The following is a 21,864-nucleotide window of genomic DNA, read 5'->3' as shown; positions in this document are numbered from 1 at the left end:
AAACACTTACCTTGATTTCTACAGGGTCGTTCTGGTGGAAGTTCATTGGTGCGACCCCAGGGACATAGAAGGCTCTTGTTTCACATGGGAGGGAGACAAGTAGCAGGGACCACTGGACCCAATCCTGCTCGGAGAAAGAGATGCTAAGGTTGGAACGAGGGAAAGAAGTGAACATGCCCCTGGGGGCAGACCAAGTCAGGAAGTACCTTCCTGTCTACTTTAACCGACCCAGCCTCGTCCCCACTCTGGGAAGCCCAAGGCCCTTTTAAGTGCTGCCTCCTAGTCCCCCAACAGTGCTACAAGGAACCAATTCTGCACTTCCAGACAAGAGCAATAAAATAAGTGAAGTAATTTACTGGGGCAGAAGGGAAGACTGTAATACAGGGGCCACATTTCCCCACTTCTGGAACAATGTTCCTTTTTTTTTTAACTTATTTTTCTTAAAGATTTTATTTATTTATTTTTAGAAAGAGGGGAAGGAAGGGAGAGAAACATCACTGTGTGGTCACCCCTCGAGTACCCCCCACTGGAGGCCAGGCCTGCAACCCAGCTATGTGCCCTGATTGGGAATTGAACCGGCAACCCTTTGGTTCACAGGCTGGCACTCAATCCACTGAGCCACACCAGCCAGGGCTGGATCAATGTTCTTTTAACCATTTCATATTGTATAACTCTCTTGTGGAGCTAGTTCCAGTGTTCCATTAACTCTCATTTCTCTATATAGTAACAGGCTTGCTTTGCCAGGAAGCTCCTCCGTTACCAATATATTTTCCTATGAGCCCTTTTCAAAGTTGCTGACCTCATCACTTCCCATTCTCCTCCTCCCTCAGCTCTAGCTGCACTGGCCTTGTTGTCTCTTGACAGCAAGTCCTTCTGCACCCCTCAGGGCTGTTGCCTTTATTGCTCCCTCAGCCAGAATCCTCTTGCCTCAGACACCTCCATGGCTCATCTCATTCCTAAGTTCATTCGAGTCTCCTCAAATGAAACTTCCTCAAAGAAGCCTTTATGGACGATCCTAATTAAAATAGCAATCTCAGGGCTCCCATTACCCGTTTCTCCATCTCCTTACTCTGCTGCTCTGCACAGGCTTATCTACTTGACTCAGACAATATGCAACTGTTTATTTGTGTATCATCTGTCCCCTTCCACTTGAATGTAATCTCTGTGGGAGCAGGGGGACTGTGTCTCCAGTACCCGGCAAGGTACAGGCACTCAGCAAATAATCTGCATGCAGGGTAGTCACCTCCTGGAGATCAAAGGCAAGAGAGATCAATTACTGGCCTCAGGAAATTCACCCCATCAAAGAATTATTCTCCCCCTTGAGGAACTAGAAGAGCTTCCTGCTTCTCTCTGCCTGGTCTGAACAAGGAACTTTTGTCATCTACACTTGGATCACCAACTCAATCTTTTTTTTCTTCTTCCTTTTTCTTGGTGTCTGTAACCAAATTTATCCCTGAGGCCCAGCAGAGGCCATCAGGGCCCATGAGTCACAGTGTTTCTATGGCAGCCTTCTGGGCCAGTGCCGACCATGGGTGGGGCAGGCACTGAATTTGACATGGCTGCAGGCACCTCAATCTGGTTTCTGCACCTGCCTCCTCTCTCCGCCCCGTAACTGCAGCAGCATTTCAGACCTTCGCTTCCTCTGCCTGAACACTGGCCGCCGCCTCCTGGTCACTTGCCTCGGCAGCACCTCCGTCCTTCAAGTTACCCCCAACCCCCCAACGCACACACATGCAGATGATTCTTTCTGCAACTTAGGAATCAGAATCCCTGGAGGGCTTGACAAACATATAGACTTGTCTGCATTTTCCCCTGGAGCTCAAGTTGAGAAAAATGGCTTTAAAAGTTTAAGGTTCTCAAAGCATTGCAGGTTTGATTCTCAGTCAGGGCACATGCCTGGGTTGCAGGCCACGGCCCCCAGCAATGCACACTGATGTTTCTCTCTCTCTCTCTCTCTCTCTCTCCCTCCCTTCCCTCTCTAAAAATAAATAAATAAAATCTTAAAAAAAAAGTTTAAGGTTCTGAGCTCAGTACACTTTTTTCTTTTTAAACAGATACCCAGGTTGGTCCAAGTCTTAAAAACAGTATATCCACAGAATGTTTTCCCCCTGATGTGTTGTGAACATTTGTATGTATCTGCCATCATGTTCATTATGAAATATGAAATAATAGTTTGACCCCAACTATTAAAAACAGTGAAAAATGGCTAAGAGACCTGTATTGTATATGATAATTAGAAGGTCAGCAGAATTAGGGATGATAGGAGGAAAATCTTTAAAGGAAATAACGAGACTAGAAGGTAGAAAACTGCCTAACGGGGCAGGATTCTGTATAGAAAGCCAGTATTCCCCATCCCCGCCTCTGTCCTTTTAAAAATTTTATTTTTAAATTAAGTTCAAATTCACAGGAGACCTGCAAAGGTATGATGACAGTTCCCATGTACCCTTCACCCAGTCTCCTCTGATGTGAACATTTGACACAATCATTAGTGAAGAGGCTTTTAAAAAATAACTGCCTTTAAAAAGTTTTGAGCCCTGGCCGGTGTGGCTCAGTTGGTTGGAGCATCCTCCTGTAACCAAAAGACTGTGGGTTTGATTCCCAGTCTGGGCGCATACCTGCCTAGGTTGCGAGTTCAATCCCCAGTCCGGGTTGCAGTTGTGTGTGACCCCAGTCCAGACTCGGACAATCCCCAGTCTGGGCACATATGGGTGGCAACCAATTGATGTTTCTCTCTCTCCCTTCCTCACTCTCTAACACTAATAAAAAATGTCCTCGGGTGAGGATTAAAAAAAAAAAGGCTTTGAAAAAGAAAACCATCTAAATAATTCAAACAGTAGAAACAGGTAAACCATGAAAAAAATCTTCCTCCCACTTCAGCTCCCCACAGACAACCCCTCCAGAGACACTCCATGCACGCGCAGGGGACCGGCTTAGGGGTCTGGGTTTGTCTGGAACGCAACGACAAACAGGTCTCTACCCTCTCTTTCTGCAGTGGGCAGCCTTCTGACTGCGCTGGTCACACATCTGATTTCCTCTCGAGCAGAGGACGCCCAGAGGATTTCCTCCACTTGACCAGTCCCTGAAAGATTCGGGCCTCCCTCTTCGGAGCCCTTTTTGCTGGGCCTCACTGGTCAGTCCTTAGAATGTAAGTGCTTCCTTCCTGTGAGAGAAATAAACCCTGTCCTTTCTTTTTCCTCTAATTCCTCTTTGTATTTGAATTCCAGTTAATTAAAATGCAAGGAAGACAAATCCTGGGTTACTGGCATAAACTGTCATTCAAAAGTTGTTTAACTTTTTTAACTGACTGATTTGAGAGAGAGACAGAGACATCAGTTTGTCCTTCCAGTTAGCTGTGCTTTCATCGGCTGCTTCTTGTATGTGCCCTGACCGGAGATGAACCCCGCAACCGTGGCATATCGGGACAACGCTCTAAGCAACTGAGCTACTATGCCAAAGCCTAAAAGTTGTTTTAAAATAAAAATAACCCAACCCTTCATTTTTGAAAAAAGGTGCAGAAAACAGACAACCCTGACTGGTGTAGCGCAGCTGGTTGGGCATCACACAGCAAAGTGAAAGCTGGGGGGGCGGGGGTCCACTCCCAGTCAGGGCACATGCCTGAGTCGTGGGTTCAGTCCCCGGTCAGACACACATACAAGGGGTAACCGTAGGATGTTTCTCTCTTATATCGATGTTTCTCTCCCTCTTTCCCTTTCTCTAAAAATAAATAAATAAAATGTTGAAAAAAAAAAAAACCCTCACACAAAGATATACCAACAAATCTCAAATCAACTTATCTTAGAGGAAGGACTAACAGATAAAAAATGGCAAATATTTCCATAATATGCTTGATTCTTTGAATAATATAAATTGGCAACCAAAAGCAATTTAGAAGTTCACATTAGAATTAATGATTGCACCAAGATGACAATGTCAGTTTTATTTTATTTTCTAAAGATTTTATTTATTTACTTTTAGAGAGAGGGGAAGGGAGGAAGAAAGAGAGGGAGAGAAACAACAATGTGCAAGAGATACACTGATCGGTTCCCTCCTGCACGCCCCCAACCAGGTGATATGGCCCGCAACCCAGGCATGTGCCCTGACTAGGAATCGAACTGACGACCCTTTGGTCCGCAGGCTGGCACTCAGTCCACTGAGCCACACCAGCCCTGGCAACGCTGTCAGTTTTAGATATTAAATTGTGATTTTAAAAAAGATTTTATTTATTCATTTTTAGAGAGAGGGGAAGGGACAGTGAAAGAGAGAGAGAAACACTGATGTGAGAGAGAAACACTGATCAGCTGCCTCTCGTATGCACTCCAGCTGGTGACTAAACATACAACCCAGGCATGTGCCCTCAGGGAATCGAACCATCAACCTTTGTCTTTTTGGGATGATGCCCAACCAACTGAATCACACTGGTCAGGGGTAAAATGTCACTGTTCTGGTATTCTCACATGCTGGAAGGATTACAAACAAGAACACTTTAAGGGGGCAATTTGGCACTCTGTACCAAAAGCTCCCCAAAAGTGCACTTTCCCTGTTGAGTATGGTCACATAAGCATCTGCTACCTCTCCAGCTGCACTGATGGCTTGTCTAGCTTTGTTGGCAGGGGTACTCAATAAATTCTTATTTAACAAATTAATAAGCACAAACCAACTTCTGATCTATAATACTATCCACTTAAAGGTTGAATACTATTTCTTAATCTTTGCTGTATGCCTCTAGAATCTATTTTTTTGAAGTCTCAAATTTAAGGAGTTTTTAACACTTTCCACCATTCCACCTGTCCAAGGACCTACTGTTTTTGCCATGTATAATACACACTTTTTTGTCCAAATTTTTGAGAGAAAAATAAGGGTGCACATTATACATGGGAATAATCATTCCATACCACGGGTATAATAATGGGCATAAAAATCCCGCTTAACTGTGCATGCACATTATACATGGCAAAATACAGTAGTTCAAGAATCCCTAAGGATATCTATTATGCCTACACCCTATCTGTATGTAAAGAATAGTGATTCTCAATGCTGATGGTATTAGAATAATCTGGGGAGTAAATGGATTAAATTCCCAATCAAAAGTCATAGTGGCCTGAAAAACAAACAAAACCCACCAAGATCTAGAGATTTGCTGCATATGAGATTCACTTTAGATCTAAAGACACACATAGGGTTGAAAGTGGAGGTACAGAAAAAGGTATTCCACGTAAATGGTAACAACAACAAAAAAAGCAGAGATGGCTTTATACAAAATAGATTGTATTATACAAAATAGATTTTCAGTAAAAAAAAACTGCCTAGAGACAAAGATCATTATATATAATGACAAAAGGGTCAATTCAATAGGAAGGGGTAACAAAGAACAGATGTACCTAACATCAGAGCACCTAAATACATAAAGCAAATATGGACAGGTCTGAAGGAAGAAATTGAAAGCAATACAATAATAGTGGGGACTTTAATATCTTATTTACAATAACGGGTAGAAAAGCCACACACAAAAATCAGTAACAGCCGACTAGAACAACAACAACACGACAAGCAACAGGGGCCCAGCAGATGTAATAAAAACCCACCCACCCAACAGCAGAGTGTATTTCTTCAAGTACACAAGGAACGTTCTCCAGGAGAGATCACATGTTAGGTTACCAAACAAGTCTTAACTTTAAGATTGAAATCATTCCATGTATCTTTCCTGATCACAATGGAATGAAACTAGAAACCAGTAACAGCAAAAAATGGGAAAATCCACAAATATGTGAAAAGTAAACAACACACTTTGAAACAGCCATTGGGTCAAAGAGGAAACCAAATGAGAATTTTAAAAGTACCTCAGACAAAAGAAAATGAAAATACAACATACCAAAACTTATGGGGTACAATAAAAGCAGTACTAAGAGCGGAATTTATAGTGGTAAATGCCTACACTGAACAGAAAATTTGAGAAAAAAATCCTCACTTTACACCTCTCAAGGAAGTAGAAACAGAACAAATTAAGCCCAAAGTTAGCAGAAGGGAGAAAATAATAAAGATTAGAGCAGAAATAAATAAAAAAAGAGAAATGCAACAGACCCAAGAGTTGGTTGTTCGAAAAGATAAACTTGACAAACACTAAGCAACACTAATTAAGGAAAAAAAGAGAGGATCCCCTCCAAAATAGAATCAAGAAAAAGAAAGCCTAAACAGACCAATAAGAAAATGAGGTTTAGTCAGTAATCAAAGACCTCCCAACAAAGCAAAGTCCAGGGTCAGGTGGCTTCACAGGTGCATTCTACCAAACATTCAAAGAATTAATACCAATATTTAAACTCTTCTAAAAAGCCGAAGAGGGAACAATTTCAAACTTATTTTATGAGATCAGTACCATACCAATACCAAAACAAAGATATTATGAGAAAACAACAGGTCAATATCCTTGATGAATATAAATAGAAAAGTCCTTGATAAAATACTAGCAAACCAAATTTAGCAACACATTAAAAGGATCATACACCAAAGTCAAAGTGGGCTTTATCCATGGGATGCAAAGATGGTTCAACATATAAAAATCAATCAATGGGATATTCCACATTAAGTGACAGAAAACCCCCAAATGATCATTTCAACACAGAAAAAAACATGACAAAGTTCAAAATCTATTCATGATTAAAATTCTCAACAAAATATGTATAAAAGGAACTTACCTCAACATGATAAAGGCCATATTTGAAAACTATACAGTTAACATTATTTTCTAACTTTATTGCATGTATTGGCATGTCAGTAGTTAATATTAACATTATTAGATCTTGCTAATTGAAAATTTATGTGTTCTGAATTTCCCCTCCTATGAAGCCAGATACCGTAACTTTTATTTTTATAACCTTATCTGATATATGAGTTGAAACCAGGAGAGAGGATTACAATCTCCTGGATTATCAAGCCAATTAAATCTAAGAAGTCACCCCAGCCTACCTTCTTTTGAAACCAGAATCCTTCAATCTTAGCAGAGAAACACCACTCACAGAAACTCAGGGGCTCCCTGAGAGCTCAAGTTGTGTTGCAGAGGAATAAAAAGCAGATCCTCAAAGATGTCAATACAGTTCCATTCCAAAGTCTCAAAAGAATGGGGCATGTACACATACACAAAACAAAAATAAAAGGACACAACAATGAGGGTAATACCCTGGTGGAAAAACAACACTAAAAAGCAACAGGAAGCCACAGAATCACTGAGCACCTACAAAGTAAGTACAAGACACTATGGTAGACACAGTACCTTCCTTCCATTTAGTCTGTCCCTGCTTTGTGCTAAGCACTTAAAAAACACCAGTTTGTGCCATCCTCATGACTACAACTACCTGGGGATTTCTGTTATCATTTCAGATGACTGATTGCTGGTTAACTTGAGACCCAGAGATGAGATAACTTGCCCAAGGTCAGAATGTAGAAAAACAGCCCTGGCTGGTGTGGCTCAGTGGACTGAGCACCAGCCTTCAAACCAAAGGGTCAGCAGTTTGATTCCTAGTCTAGGACACGTGCCTGCATCCCAGGCCAGGCCCCCAGTAGGGGGCGCCCAAGAGGCAACCACATATTGATGTTTCCCTCCCTCCCCCTCCCATCCCCTCTGTCTAAAAATAAATAAACAACATCTTAAAAAAAAAAAAAGAATGTAGAGAAACAGGTATGCTCTTTTTAGGCAGGTGAACTACATTAAAAGATGATGCGCATGCAATGATGATACTGCTAACAGCTGCAGCTAATATGTACTGAACGCTGACTCCTGGCCCAGCAGTTCTAGATTCTTTTCATGCAATAACCCAATTAATTTTCACAACAACAATCCTGTGAGGTAGAGACTCGTTATACTCATTTAACAGATCAGGAAACTGAGGTTCAAAGAGGCAACATAACACTGGCTGAGTCAGGACTTAAACCCAGGCAGTCTGATCCCATAGTTCACTATTTACTGAGTACCGACTATGTGTCAGGCACTGTGCCAGCTTCACAGAATGCATGCCCACTAGGAGTCTTCAGCTAGCTGGAGGACAGACAAGTCACAGGCTAACCACAATACTAAGTTCCAGATGCTATGGAGGAGTAAGAGGCTAAGGACAGTGTGTTGGGGAGTACATAGGAGTAGCAACATACCCGGTCTTGGTGGGGAGGGGTGCAGATCTAAGAACTCAAGTCTACTCGAAGGCCAAAGGGAAAGAAGAAGGAAGGGAGAAGTGTTCCAGAAAGAGCAAACCTTAAGCACAAAAGCCTGGGGGAAACCATAAGGAGGTTTTGGCAAGTGAAGTGTAGACTGGTGCTTCTCACACTTTAATGTGCATATAGATCACCTACAGACCTTACTAAAATGCAGATTCTGATTCAGCAGGTCTGGGGTGGGTACTGACATCCTGCATTTCTAACAAGCTCCCAGATGAGGATGACACTTCTAGTCCTTGGACCACCTTTTGAATAGCAAGCATGAATCAGTCTGTGCAGGCAAGAGGCAGGCAAACAGGTAAGGGACACATCCCACAAAGTCCACATTGAGGAGTCTGGACTTTGTCCTTAGTGCAGGGAGGAGATACTTTAGGTAGGAAATGGATAAATCATATCTTCAGTTTTAAAGACTCTTCAGGATACTGAGTGTGTGTGTGTGTGTGTGTGTGTGTGGAGGCAGTGTGCAGCCCACTTCTACCCTGCAGACAGTAATTTCCAGTTCTAAATTTGACATCTATTAAGTATAAATGAAATCACCTATAAATTCTTGGTCAGATGTGAAGAGAAGCAGCAGCCAGGTGGGGAAGCAGAACGATAGATAGTGGTTCTGAAATTTGAGCATGCATGAAAATCACCATGAGGACTTATTAAAACAGATTTCTGAGCCCACCCCCCACAGTGTCTTCTTTTGTAGGTCTGGAGCAAGACCTGAAATTTTACATTTCTGGCCAGTTTCCAGGAAATACTAATCCTGCTGGTCTGGTCTTGGGATCACACTTTGAGAACCACTGGGGCAGCAGAGAAAGCACAGGCTTTGAGGACCATGCAGACATGAATGCAAAACCTAGACCCACCACTTTCTAAATGTGTGACTTCAGGCAAGATTTTTCTTTTTAAACTCTGAGTTTTGGGTTTATTGTAAAATAGGAATATAATAGTTAACTCATGGCAGGGTAGTAAATGGTGGTAAGGATTAAATCAAGTATACACAAAGCACTTGGCACGGACCAGGTGCTTGATAAGGCAGAGGGGCCTTGTTCTGGGTGCAATGGAAGGCAGGACCAACGAATACACTGAAAGGAGGAAGATACAGGCTCAATCTAAGGGACCTTCAGACAAGAGAGCAAGGTCCAGCCAAGGAAAAGGCCATTGCCACGAGTGAATCAGACCACGGAAGGAAGTGAAAGATCCTCTCACCCTAGCAAAGGTGAACCAGAAACCTATGACCACCTTGAAACCCAAGAAATTCATGATTTCCTTAAAGATATGGGACATTGTATCAACCCTAGCAACCTAAAGGTAGAACAAAAAAAACAAGGGCAAAGTTCCACCTAGAGTTGGTTTGATGAAGACATTTTTTGAAAAACCTCAGGGATCAAAGTAATGCAGGAGTCCAAAAAGAGGAAGTGACACTACCTGTGGTCACATAGCAAGTTATCTGCAGTGAAGAAAGGCCAGCTGCCCCAAACCTGTCACAGCAGAATGACCAGAGGTTTGTCAACAGAGTGTGAGCTACGGGACACTGGGGCAGTCTGAGGTCATGATTAGCGGTGTCCAAAGAAAAGCTGTGCTGCCACAGGTTGATTGTTTTTTGTCTCCTTTCACTCTCCCTCTCTAACTCTTTTCTCCTCTAATTCTGATTCTTCTTTTTTTTTTTTAAATTGTTATTTCTCCTCTGATTCTTTGTCTGCCTTGTCCCTCCCCCAATTCAATGCTTTTCTACGAATAAACAAACCACTGTAGTCAGTCTGGTATTTATCCTTCAGGATTACTTTGAAAACAATAGTGAAAGTAAACCAGTTCTACTAAATATTAAAAATACAGCACAGAGCTATCCAAACTGTTTGGTACTGGAGAGGGTAGACAAGACTTTAATGTAAAAATTGAAATAGAAGTAGTATTGGAAAAAAATATTAATATACATATACTTTTAAACAATCTTGACATGGAAGGTTTTCTAAGAATGAACAAGCACGTACCAAAGTCAGAAAAAGACAACAAGAAAAGGAAACTATAAACAAATGTTGCTAATGAACACAGTTTTAAAAAATCCTTAGCAAAACATTAGGAAACCAAATCCAGCAACATATTAAAAAGTGACCAAGTAGGGTTTATCCCAGGAATGCAAGGTTAGCTTAATATCTAAAAATCCATTTATGTAATAGACCATATAAGTAGAAAAAGGGGAAAAAACCACACAATTATCACAATCAACGAAGTAAAAGCACTCGGCAAAGTCCAACACACATCCGTGATAAAAACTCTCAACAAACTCGAAACAGAAAGGAAGTTCCTCAATCAGGAAGAGGGCAGCTATGGAACACTCACACCCAACCCCACACTTAGTGGTGAAAGACTGAATGTTTCTGTCTAAGATGAGGAGCAAAGCAAGGGTGGCCACTCTTGCCATTTCTATTCAACACTGTTTATAAATGCAACTAATGTGTACTAAAGCTAATTATTTAAAGGCATCCAGATTAAAAAGAAGTAAAAGTGCTTTTATTTGTAGATCACATATCTTTTATCTAGAAAAGACTAAGGAATCCACAAAACAATTACTAGCACTAATAAACTGAGCAAGGTCATAGATTACAAGAGTAATACATAAAAATTAATTGTATTTCTACATACTAACAACAAACAACACACAACACAAAAATAAAATTAAGAATATAATCCCACTTATAATAGTTTCAAAAGGAATAAAACATTTAGGAATAAAAATCTTAAAGGACTTGTATACTAAAAATTACAAAACATTTCTAAGAGAAATGAAAGGTCACCTAAACTGGAGAGACATTCTATGTTCATGGGTTGGAAAGCTTATTGTTAGGATGGCAATTCTCCCCAACCTGATCTGCAGCTTCAATGCAATCCCTATCAAAATCCCAGCAGGCTTCTTTGTAGAAACTTACAAGTTGACTTTAAAATTTGTATATAAATCCAAAGAGTCCGGAATATCCAAAAGAAATTTTAAAAAGAACAAAATTGGTCCTGGCTGGTGTACCTCAGTGGACTGAGCGCAGGCTGCAAACCAAATGGTAACCAGTTCAATCCCCAGTCAGGGCACAAGCCTGAGCTGTGGGCCAGGTCCCCAGAGGGGGGCACACGAGAGGCAACCATGCACTGATGTTTCTCTCCTTTTTCTAAAAATAAATAAATAAAATCTTTTTAAAAAAACTATAAAACTTCTAGAGGAGAAAATCTTTATGACCTTGGGTTAGGTAAAGATCTCTTAGATACAATACCAAAAGCACAATCTACATTATAACAATTGATAAATTGGATTTCATCAAAATTTCAAACTTTACACTTCAAGAGAGAGTAAGAAATGAAAAACCACAGACTAGGAGAAAAATCTTTGTAATTACACATCTGGATAGCGGACTTGCATCCAGAACATACAAACACTCTTACAACATAACAGTAAGACAAACAATCCACTTTTAAAAGGGGCAAAAGATCTGTACAGACATCTCACCAAAGGTATAGGAATGGCTAATAAGCACATGAGAAGATACTGTCTTTTGTCCAGGGGCAATGCAAGCCAAAACCACAATACAGTATCCCCACATACCCACCAGAATGGCTAACCTCAAAAACAGAGACAACAAGTACGGATGAAGATGTGGAAAAACCATACGCCCTCACGTAATTTTGGGAATATAAAATAGTATAGCCACTTTGGAAAGCTTGGCAGTATCTTTAAAAAGTTAGACATAAACTTACCACACTACCCAGCATGTCCAATCTTAAGCATTTACCCAAGAGAAAAGGACATACATGTCCGTACAAAGACCTGTACGTGAGTGTTCTTAACAACTTTGATCACAATAGTCCAAAACTGGAAACAATCTGAACACCCATCAGTTGGTGAGAAGCTACACAAAATGTAGTATAATCATAGAATGAAACACTATTTAGCAATAAAAAAGGAGTAAACCACCAACTCATGTTACAACACAATGACCTGAACTAAAAGCCAAGTGCGAAAGTCTACATACGGTATGATCCCACTTACGTGAAATGTCTAGAAAAGGTCAATCTATGGAGACACAAAGCGGATCAGTGGTTGGCTGGCTGCAGGAGAAGGGACAGTCCCCAAGTGTCAACCCTCTGACTACAAGAGAACTTGCTGGGGCGGTGACAGAAATGTTCTAAAATTTTGTGTCATTATCATTGAGGTTGAACAAGTCTACACACTTACTACAAATTATTCTACTACACACTTGAAATGGTAATTCCATGGTGTTAAATAATAGCTTCACAAACCTGAAGAAAAAAAAACTAAGGAAGGTACAGATGAAACAAGGTTGGCAATATAATGGTAATTCCTGAGGTTGGGTGATGGGTCGGGGCTTAATTATACTATTTCTTCTACTTTTGTGTATGTTAGAAATTTTTACAATTTTTAATAGGCATTTTTATGTGCATAAAAATGTTTTGGAGAAGTATTTTTTACAAAATCAAAATTACCTCTGTTGAATGAATTGGGGATAGCTGAGTGACTTTCTTTTCATTTATAGCTTCTTTATACTAGCTTTTGCATGTACATGGATCACCCATATTCAGAATAAATATTTACATTTCAAGGTGAAGAAAATGGGTTGCCTCTGGAAATACTTCAGCAAAGATATACAGAAAATGGGAGTTACAAGGTAAGAACAATGCAGAAGGGATTCTGCAACCAGGTGTGTGGATAACCAGATCAGATCAGCAACTCTTCACCTCAGGTAGGGTGTTGCAAACACCTCTGACAATCGTATAAAACCTGCAAAGCCTGCTTCCAGGAAAAATGCCACAAAATGCAGAATCTAGTATACAAGTCCAGGAGGACTGAGGACTTAGAAGTTCGTGGGCCCCTGCTAACACCCTTGTATTGGATACCATGATACCATTTCAACTTTTTGTAATTCTTTCTTTTCAAAAAAGATTTTATTTTATTTACTTACTTCTTTTGAGAGGGGAAAGGAGGGAGAGAAACATCAATGTGTGAGAGATACTTCAACTGGTTGCCTCTCACATGCCCCCAACTGGGCACCCGGCCAGCAACCAAGGTGTGTGCCCGGACTGGGAATCGAACCGGCGACCCTTCAGTTCACAGACTGGCACTAAATGCACTGTGCCACACCAGCTAGGGCAACTTTTTGTAATTCTTTACCTTTGCAACCTAGTAGATGACGTGTGACTCACAGTTCATTTCTGTAAGGAAGTTAGGGAGTAGCAAAGTACCTGCTTCCCGGGAAATTCCATTGCATTCGCCTTTCATTTTTAATTGATCACCACAGGAACGCTCATGTGTGGCTCAGTCTAAAAAGTCAATTAAGTATTGAGCAAACATCTTTTGTATGTTCAGAGCCCTGAAAGGAGTAGGAGTCCTAACAGATGTGAACAAGTCTATTCAACATTATTTTGCTTTGCTTGGATTCCAAGTCACGAGATGGAAGAGGTAGCAGGGCAAGGAGCAAGGTGATGGCAACCTAGAAGCCCTTTGTGCTGTAATCAAACACCGCACTACTGGGAAAGATACGGGTGACCTGAAAAATTATAAAGCTCAAGAGACCCAAGAATCAAAGTTTTGCCTTCCTTATCTAGCTTATTCTTGGGAGCCAGGGAAAACAAACAAACAAACAAACAACCAAAAAACCTCTCCCAAACAGACCAGTGAAGGAGTATTAGGACTAGAGAGTACCCCTCACTCGCCAAATTTGCACCACCCAGTTTGAAAGGTATGAACCATTAACTTCTTCCAAAGAAAATAGGAAGCTTCCCCTGAGAACTGAAAATTATTTCATTCACTCACATTTCTCTGTGGCTAGGAGTTAACCTTTTCTTCTCTGGAGCCCTCTGCCTTGTAGCCTCCTTTCCCATAAATAGCATTACCTAGAGATACAGTCTGGCCAATCTGAATGGCTTTTCTGGTTCCTATTCCATGCCATTCCTGCTGCAAAAGCAGCACCTTGCTTAACAGTAAGCTAGATTGTTTTTCCTTCTCAAAGATATAGTCGCCATTTTGAGATCACTCAGTAATCGCTCCCCAGATTAAGGGAAAAAAACACAAAGAAAAAGGCTTTGGGGCACAGTTTGCCAACAGTTAACTGAAATCAATTACCCAGTCAGCTAAAGCTCCCTAAGAATTCAACCACACATGCTGGATAGTTAATGACAACTAAAGAACACTTACCAAGCAGCCCCATGGAGCTAAAGAACTCACAGGAAAAAGAAAAACAGAATCAAATTAGCCACAGGAGAGTCTGAAAATGCAGCCTTTGTTTCAGAGCCCACAGACACAGAGTAGCTGTGAGCAGATAAAAAAAAAAGACTCAAAACTGTTCTTTGGGGGTAGGGCAAAACCTGCAGCAGGCTGTGGAAATACAATAAACAAATGACCACCCTCACCAAGCAACAGACAACCAGACCTCAACCTTGAGGCCAGAAAGTACGGAAATAAAACTTAAGAAATGCATTGACCCTCTCTCTCTGCCTTGAGTATTTATAAAAGAAATATTCAGTACAAGCAACAGGCTTAAATGGTTCACCTCTCAAAAGGCTTCAAACGTTGGAGTAGAAAAGTTAGCTGTCTTTGTGCTAGGTGGTTTCATCTCATATTTCATTTAATCATCAAAATAACTCTTTGAGGAGAGCATCATCTCATTTTAAAAATAAGAAAACTCCCTACCCAATTAGCTCAGGTTAGAGCTAATTGGTTAGAGCTAGCTGATTAGAGAGCACAGTACCAATACGCCAGGGCTGCAGGTTTGATTCCTGGTCAGGGAACATATAAGAATCAACCAATGAATGCATAATTAAGTGAGAAAATAAACTGATGTCTCTCTCTCAAATCACTCAATAAATAAAAATTTTAGAAAAAAATAAGAAATAAAAATAAGGAAACTGATTTAATAAGGGATGATAAAAAGTTCTGAAGCTGGATGGGGGTGATCGTTACACAACAATGTGAAGGTACTCAATGCCACCGACCCGTACATACAAAATAGTTAAAATGGTAAATTTTATGTAATGTTTTACAATTAAAAAAAGATTTTTAAAGCAGGGTAACTGAGGTTTAAAGAGGCAGATTGTTTGCCAGAAGTCATAAGATTAATCAGTGTCAAATTCTAGGCCAGGCCCTCAGACCAAGCCTTAGTCTCTTCTGTGAAATGGACTTTCGCAAGATGGACTAATGGATGGGCATAAGGTTACTCAACTGACATGTACTGTGTGAGGAGAAAGTTTTTCCTCAAAGTCAAGCAACACAGGGGATTACCACAAACTTTTAACAGCTTCTGAGTCAGAATGTCAGAGTAGGAAAAACTTTACATAGAGACCATCTCATTTTGGGGTTGCTAGTTCAATCACCTAGAGGGGTCATGCAAGTGACTAAATGGTGAAGCAGCTCAGGAGTAAGACAAGAGGGAATTGAGAAAATGACAAACTGGGTCCTGCACGCGGAATGCTGCTGATGGGGAATTTTGACCCAAATTTTCGAGAAAGGAAAATCTAGAACTGTGAAATCTCCCAATCATTAAACATTGACAACTAACCTGAAAAATTTGAAGTGCTGTGCCAGCCCGCCCCCCTCCTCCACGAAGTCCACGTGAAGGTGTGGCGCACGGATTGCCAATTCACAGCGTCTGATCTACTTCAGGCAGAAACCGGGCCCAGAGATGTCACGGGCACCCAGACTCCCTTCTGAACAGCCTGAAGAATTCAGTTCCAACTTGTGATTTGATTTGTAAAATAAACTTATGTTTTTTAAGTGTAGTTGGTATATAATCTTATATTGATTATATTAGTTTCAGGTGGACAATATAGTGACTTGACGTTTTTGCGCCTTACACTCTGATCAGTCCACTAATTCTAGTCCCTGCTAGTGGCACTTAATGTACCTTCTGCGTACAGCACCTCAGGATTTCAGGCCCTCGGAGGTCTGTCAGCTTAATGCTCAGGCACAGGTGAGACATCACGGTAGGAAGGCAGAGAAGGAGGCAATGACGAGGAATGAGACAGAACTGAGAAGTCCTGGGTGGTCCTAACCGTGCCCCATTTGGGAAACACCAGTGTCAGCAAATAAATGGTTCAGTGATCAAAGCGGGTTTGGGGGTGGTAGGTGGCTCCTGTCGTGGACTGTGGCCAGATGGCCCTGCTCATCCCGGGTCCTTCCCACCTTCCTGTCAGTGTCAGAGATCAAAACTCAACCTCCTCAAGCATTCTGTGACCCGCATCTTTAATGATGAGATCAAAGAGGAACTTGTGTCAAGCTGTAAAAGAAACCAAGAGACAACTTAATGTGATCTCTGCCTCCTCTGTACTTCCTGCGGGGATTAAGGGCACACTCCTTTAAAGGGATTCTTCAGAGAAACACATTGGACCCGAGGCCTGGGGCCTGCACCAGCTCCAAAGACACAATGGTTCCTGCAGGATATGTGCGGGTGGAGCAACTCAAGAAATCAGACAGCACAACCAACAACAGACAAAAGCTTGGAAAGACCACAGAGACTATTATCATGGGGGGAAAAAACAAAATCCATCTGATTTTAAACGCATATTGGCAAAAGTCACCTTAAATGTAAGTATTCTAAACCACAAAAATTTTCAACCTAGAATTAAAAAATCATCGAGTCCAAACTTTGTGTGGTAATTGTAGATGCGATGGGGGGTGGGTGGAGATGGAAGAGGGTACAATGGTAATGGGAAAAAATACAATAAAAAATAAACTATTAAAAGAAATAAAATTAAAAGGTTTTTGAAAGAAAGCCCAAACCTTAATCTCACCTAACCTATGTGGAAACAAACCAATAAAGCCAAACTGGTTTGCCCCACACCTCAAGGGGGGTCAGTGGCAGTGCTGGGACTAGGCACAGGCTGCCGACTCCTTCCTCTGTGGGCTGATGCCCGCCCCACACGTGAGGTCCAGAGGAGACAACAATTTTCCACAGGACTAGTGGCAGAGTCCAGGCCTCCTGCCTCATGTTCTAGTACTCTACCATCCAGATTCCACCACTAAAATCAGTTCCTGTGCTTCTGACTGAGCCGGGGGAACGGGCTAGCACTGCCTCCATCTGCTCAAAGGAACCCTGAGGTCATTCAGTTCATTTCCCCACCTCCGGACTGGGTCAAACCCAAGTAACTCAAAACAGTGTGAATTGACGCAGCAATTCCACTCCTAGGTATAAACCCAAGAAAACTGAAAACACAAAAACTTGCAAATGAGTGTTCATAACCATGTTATTTATAATAGCAAAAAAGTGGAAACAATCACATCAACTGATACAATGACAAAACGTGGTCTATTTATATAATGAAATATTATTTGGCCATAAAAGGGAATGGAGTACTAATAAATGCTACAACATCACCTACCTTTGAAAACATTATGCTATGTAAAAAAAGAAAGAAGAAAAAGAAAGCCAGCCTTGGCTGGTGTGGCTCAGTGGATTGAGTGCCAGCCTGTGAACCAAAGGGTGGCTGGTTTGATTCCCAGTCAGGGCACATGCCTGGGTTGTGGACAAGGACCCCAGTTGGGAGCATTTGATAGGCAACTGATCGATGTATCTCTCACACACTGATGTTTCTCTCCCTGTTTCTCCCACCTTTCCCCTCTCTCTAAAAATAAATAAAATCTTGCCCTGGCTGGTGTGGCTCAGTGGATTGAGTGCTGGACTATGAACCAAAGGGTCACCGGTTCAATTCCCAGTTGGGGCACATGCCTGGGTTGCAGGCCACGTCTCCAGTAGGGGGTGCACAAGAAGCAACCACACAGTGATGTTTCTTTCCCTCTCTTTCTCCCTCCCTTCCCCTCTCTCTAAAAATAAATCAATCTTAAAAAAAAAGAAAAAGAAAAAGATCCCTGGCTGGTGTGGCTCACTGGATTGGATTGAGTGCCAGCCAGCAAACTAAAGGGTTGTTGGTTCTATTCCCAGTCAGGGCGCATGCCTGGGTTGCGGGCCAGGGCCCTTATGGGAAGCACAAGAGAGGCAATCACGCATTGATGTTTCTCTCCACCTTTCTCCCTCCCTTTCCTTCTCTTAAAAATAAAATAAAATCTTAAAAAAGAAAAAGAAAGCCATTTACTAAACACCACATAGTATATGATTCCATTTACATGAAATGTACAGAACAGGCAAATCTATACAGACAGAAAGTAAATTAGTGGTTCTGGGGGGCAGGAGAGGGGGAGTGTGAGAAGAGACTGATAATGGGTTTCTTTTTGGGGTGAACATGTTCTGCAAGAAGACAGTGGTAAAGGTTGCACAACTGTGACGATACAAAAAATCACCAAATGGCATACTTTAAAAGGGCAAATTTTATGGTATATCCAAATGATATCCAATAAAAAAGGGAAAAAAGGCAAAACCCAAAACAGTATGAACAATGACATGTGAGAGAAGTACACAGAATTTTATCCTCCAAATGGAGGTTTCTAAACACCTGAGATGTCTACAAATGTACTCGATGGACATTTCCCAAGTTCCACCCCAATAACAGTCCCCAAAGCATATTCCATATGCTCAGTATTTCCATAAAGAGTGAGATAGGAGCCTGCCTCTCACCTCTGACCCACTTAGATCAATTTGGTATCCTGGAACTTTATAGAATCCTCCAAACCCAGTGCAGGAGGAAGGCAGGAAAACCAGAGAGAACTTCAGTTATACCAACTCTAGCCCTGCAGGTTCAAGAAACACCCACTGTGCTAACAAAGACCTGGGAGGTGGCAGCCCAACCCTTGAGGAAGAAGAGCCACTCACTAAAAAAAGGGAGAGGGAAAAGCCCACACACTACAACTTGAAACTTGCACCCACACCCCTACTTTCAAAACAAAAGAACAAACCCAAAACCAAGCCTGTTCCCACGGTCACTGAGTCCACTAGCTCAGTTCCTCTTTGGTTGTATGACTTGCCTCAGAAAGCCACACACCCCAAAGCAGACTCACACACATGCTTACATCCCCAATGGTTGTGAAACAGCCCATATATAAGAGGGTGTGGGGGCTGCTCTAACTTCCGTGTAATAAAAGTCTATCTGTGACCCCACTTGGCCTGTTACACATATTCCCCTGTAATAAACTTGCTTCCCCACCTTCTCACTATTGCATTAAACATGCAGTTTTTTGTGTGCACTCTTTACACTGACCTCTGTGGGTCACTGTGTATATTACATCTTCAGTTTCTTGAAGCCACTTACTATATTCACATCACTTACCACTGACATTATCTTGTTCATGTATTTGTTTACTTGTTCTCTCTCCTCAGACTAGAAAAGATCCACAAGGGTGGACCTTGACCCTGTAATTCACAACTACATCCTTAGGCCTTGGCACAGACCAGCACACAAACAGTTGCTGATTATATAAATGTGTTCCAGAAATATGTGTTGCTAACTCGTTACTTCTTTAAAACCCCTGAACAGGGCAGGAATTTCCCAGTGCAATTCTATAAATGCCACTTGACAGAACTTTTTCCCTCCGGCAAGAGAGGGTGTGACTTTCCCTAGGTTCTTACACCATCCTTGTTCTGAATGTGGTTTCAACATTCCACTTGTGGGATTTTTCTCCATTCATGGTTCAGACTGGTCTGACAGCACAGAAATCAGGCAAGGCTGTGAAATCTCTTTTACCTAACCCTGTTCTAAATAAGGAAGCCCTCATTAAACAAAAAGGGTAAGTCATCAGGTGGTTAGCAGAAGGAGGGAAACTCATTATCAGCCAATAACCTACCCTTGTTTGGAGAAAACCTACACCAAAGAATTTAAACAAGAATTTTCCTTTGTCACAGTCAAATGTCACTTCCTTTTCTCTGTGTCTTCCTTTGCATTCACTCCCAGGATAAAATTATCAGTTAAGGAAACAACATACAGGAAGACCTAAAAAAACCACTCTGGATTAAAAGATTTCAATTTGCCCTGGCTGGTGTGGCTCAGTGGACTGAGTGCCAGCCTGCAAACCTAAGACTGGGCAGTTTGATCCCCAGTGAGGGCACATGCCTGGGTTGCGGGGCCAGGTCCCCAGTAGGGGGCGCGTGAGGGGCAACCACACATTGATGTTTCCCTCCCTCTCTCCTTCCCTTCCCCTCTTTAAAAATAAATAAAGTCTTTTAAAAAGTGACTTCAATTTTTACAAGCAGAATGTGAGCTGAGGTTCTGGATGAAAGGCCATTCCTTCAGAAATCTACTTCCAGGGTTTTGTACAAGGAGCCAACAAGTTCTGACCCATTTTCCAGGCACACAGCACCCTTGCCCACACACGGGCTTCATACTAAAGAGCTGCATGCTAATAAACCATCATCCCTAACAGTCTATGTGGCCCTGCAGGGGCATGAAAAGGGGAGACAGCCAGGAAGGGGTAGTAGAGTGTTTTTTAAAACGTAGTGCAGACCACCTCCATAATAATCACTGGAGTGCTTATAAAACTGCGGATTCCTGGGCATCACCTAGCCCTAAGAAATGGGAATCTTTATGAGTGGGCTCAGGGAACTGCATTTTCAACAGGCCTATCTTCCTCCCTAGCCTTATGAAGTTTGAGAACCAGTGGACAGGCAGGGAGTTGACAGAGAGGAGACAAGAAAAATAGGGAAAGGTCTGGGGATAGACTATAGGGTAGGGATGGATAAGGCTCCGGGATAACGGCAGTCGAGACCGGTGCGCGGTGGGAACAGGTGAGGATGGAGGTGAGGACTGGGCTCGGGAAAGCATCTGAAACACGGCTTGGGGCTGCGAGACTGGTCAGGGGTGAGGTCGCATCCATGGACTGGTCAGGACAGCGGGGAGGCGGAGAGAGCAGGATCTGGACGTGAGAGGGAGGAGCGAGGGCGGTAGTAACAGGGGCCTCCTCGTAGGAGTAGGGTTGGGAAGTGAAAATTGTTAAATAGAGGTCACAGAAGGCTGGGACCAAAGCCGCAATGGGAACCGGCGGAGGCAGTAGCCGAGACCTTTCCTCACACCCAGTGCCTCCCCTAAACTCCAGGCCTTGACAAGCCTGAGTGGGGGCCAAGGCCGGAGAGGGGAATTTTGGGAGACAAGCCCAGTCAGGGACGTCCCTAAGGCCTCATCTAGGGGTTCCGGCGGTGGCCCGGGGCAGGCATGCGGTGCGGGAAGGTCCTGAGATCCCCGGGAGAACTCCGCTCCAGCTACGGTTCCCGGAGTCTCCTTCACTCACCATCGCAGCCGCCATCTTGGATCCACGTGTCGCCGTGATGACGTCGGCGGAAGTGGTGTTTCCCTAGTTACCGACTTAAACACCGCAAGGTGCCGCGGGGCTTCAGCAGCTCCTGTAGTTGTGGTCAGGAGGGGCAAAGTACACCTAGCTCCTCATCCGTATCCTGGTCTGGGCGGTCAATCGCTTATAAGGGGAGGAGAGGATGGTGTAACTACGGGAGCCATATTAGCTCCTGGCAGAGACTGCTCCTCCCCTCCCCCACTGCATTGTGGGTAATGAGGGTTGTGCGTAAACGCGCACGTTCTTTGGGCGCCATCTTTATTATTGGCCGGAAAACCCGTTGCCAGGGTTACCTGAGGCCTTGATTTAAGAAACTGGGGTGGGTACCAGGGCTCCAACAGCAGCCCGACTCCGAGAATAATTTGTAACTACATATTTAATTACTTGCTTGACTACTCTACATCCTCTCCAATAGAATGTAAAACTTATTAGGATAGGATTCAGTCTTTTGT

The 21,864-nt window shown here is 42.5% G+C and overlaps 1 protein-coding gene and 1 non-coding gene across 3 annotated transcripts in view; both read right to left on the bottom strand.

Annotated features, from left to right (window-relative positions):
• Nucleotides 1-21,617, bottom strand: part of TM9SF4 (transmembrane 9 superfamily member 4) — a 47,297-nt gene extending 25,680 nt beyond the window's left edge. The window contains exons 1-2 of one of the 2 annotated variants that reach the window (XM_028524007.2): nt 21,353-21,617; nt 11-124 (exon numbers count right to left, since the gene is read on the bottom strand). In XM_028524007.2, coding sequence (XP_028379808.1) covers nt 11-124; nt 21,353-21,367 — 129 coding nt within the window. In that variant the 5' untranslated portion in view covers nt 21,368-21,617. Of the gene's footprint in view, nt 1-10; nt 128-21,352 lie in introns of both variants that reach the window. The other variant, XM_036009693.1, reaches the window with a different exon arrangement.
• On the bottom strand, nt 1,430-1,564 carry LOC114507159. The gene has a single exon (XR_003685430.1). It is a non-coding gene; the product is annotated as a small nucleolar RNA SNORA5 (small nucleolar RNA).
• Nucleotides 21,618-21,864: the final 247 nt, after the last annotated feature.

The sequence above is a fragment of the Phyllostomus discolor genome, chromosome 9 (genome assembly GCF_004126475.2).
Source record: "Phyllostomus discolor isolate MPI-MPIP mPhyDis1 chromosome 9, mPhyDis1.pri.v3, whole genome shotgun sequence".
NCBI lineage: Eukaryota > Metazoa > Chordata > Mammalia > Chiroptera > Phyllostomidae > Phyllostomus > Phyllostomus discolor.
Note: the sequence above shows the minus strand (reverse complement) of the source record. Positions and strands in the feature narration are given on the sequence as shown.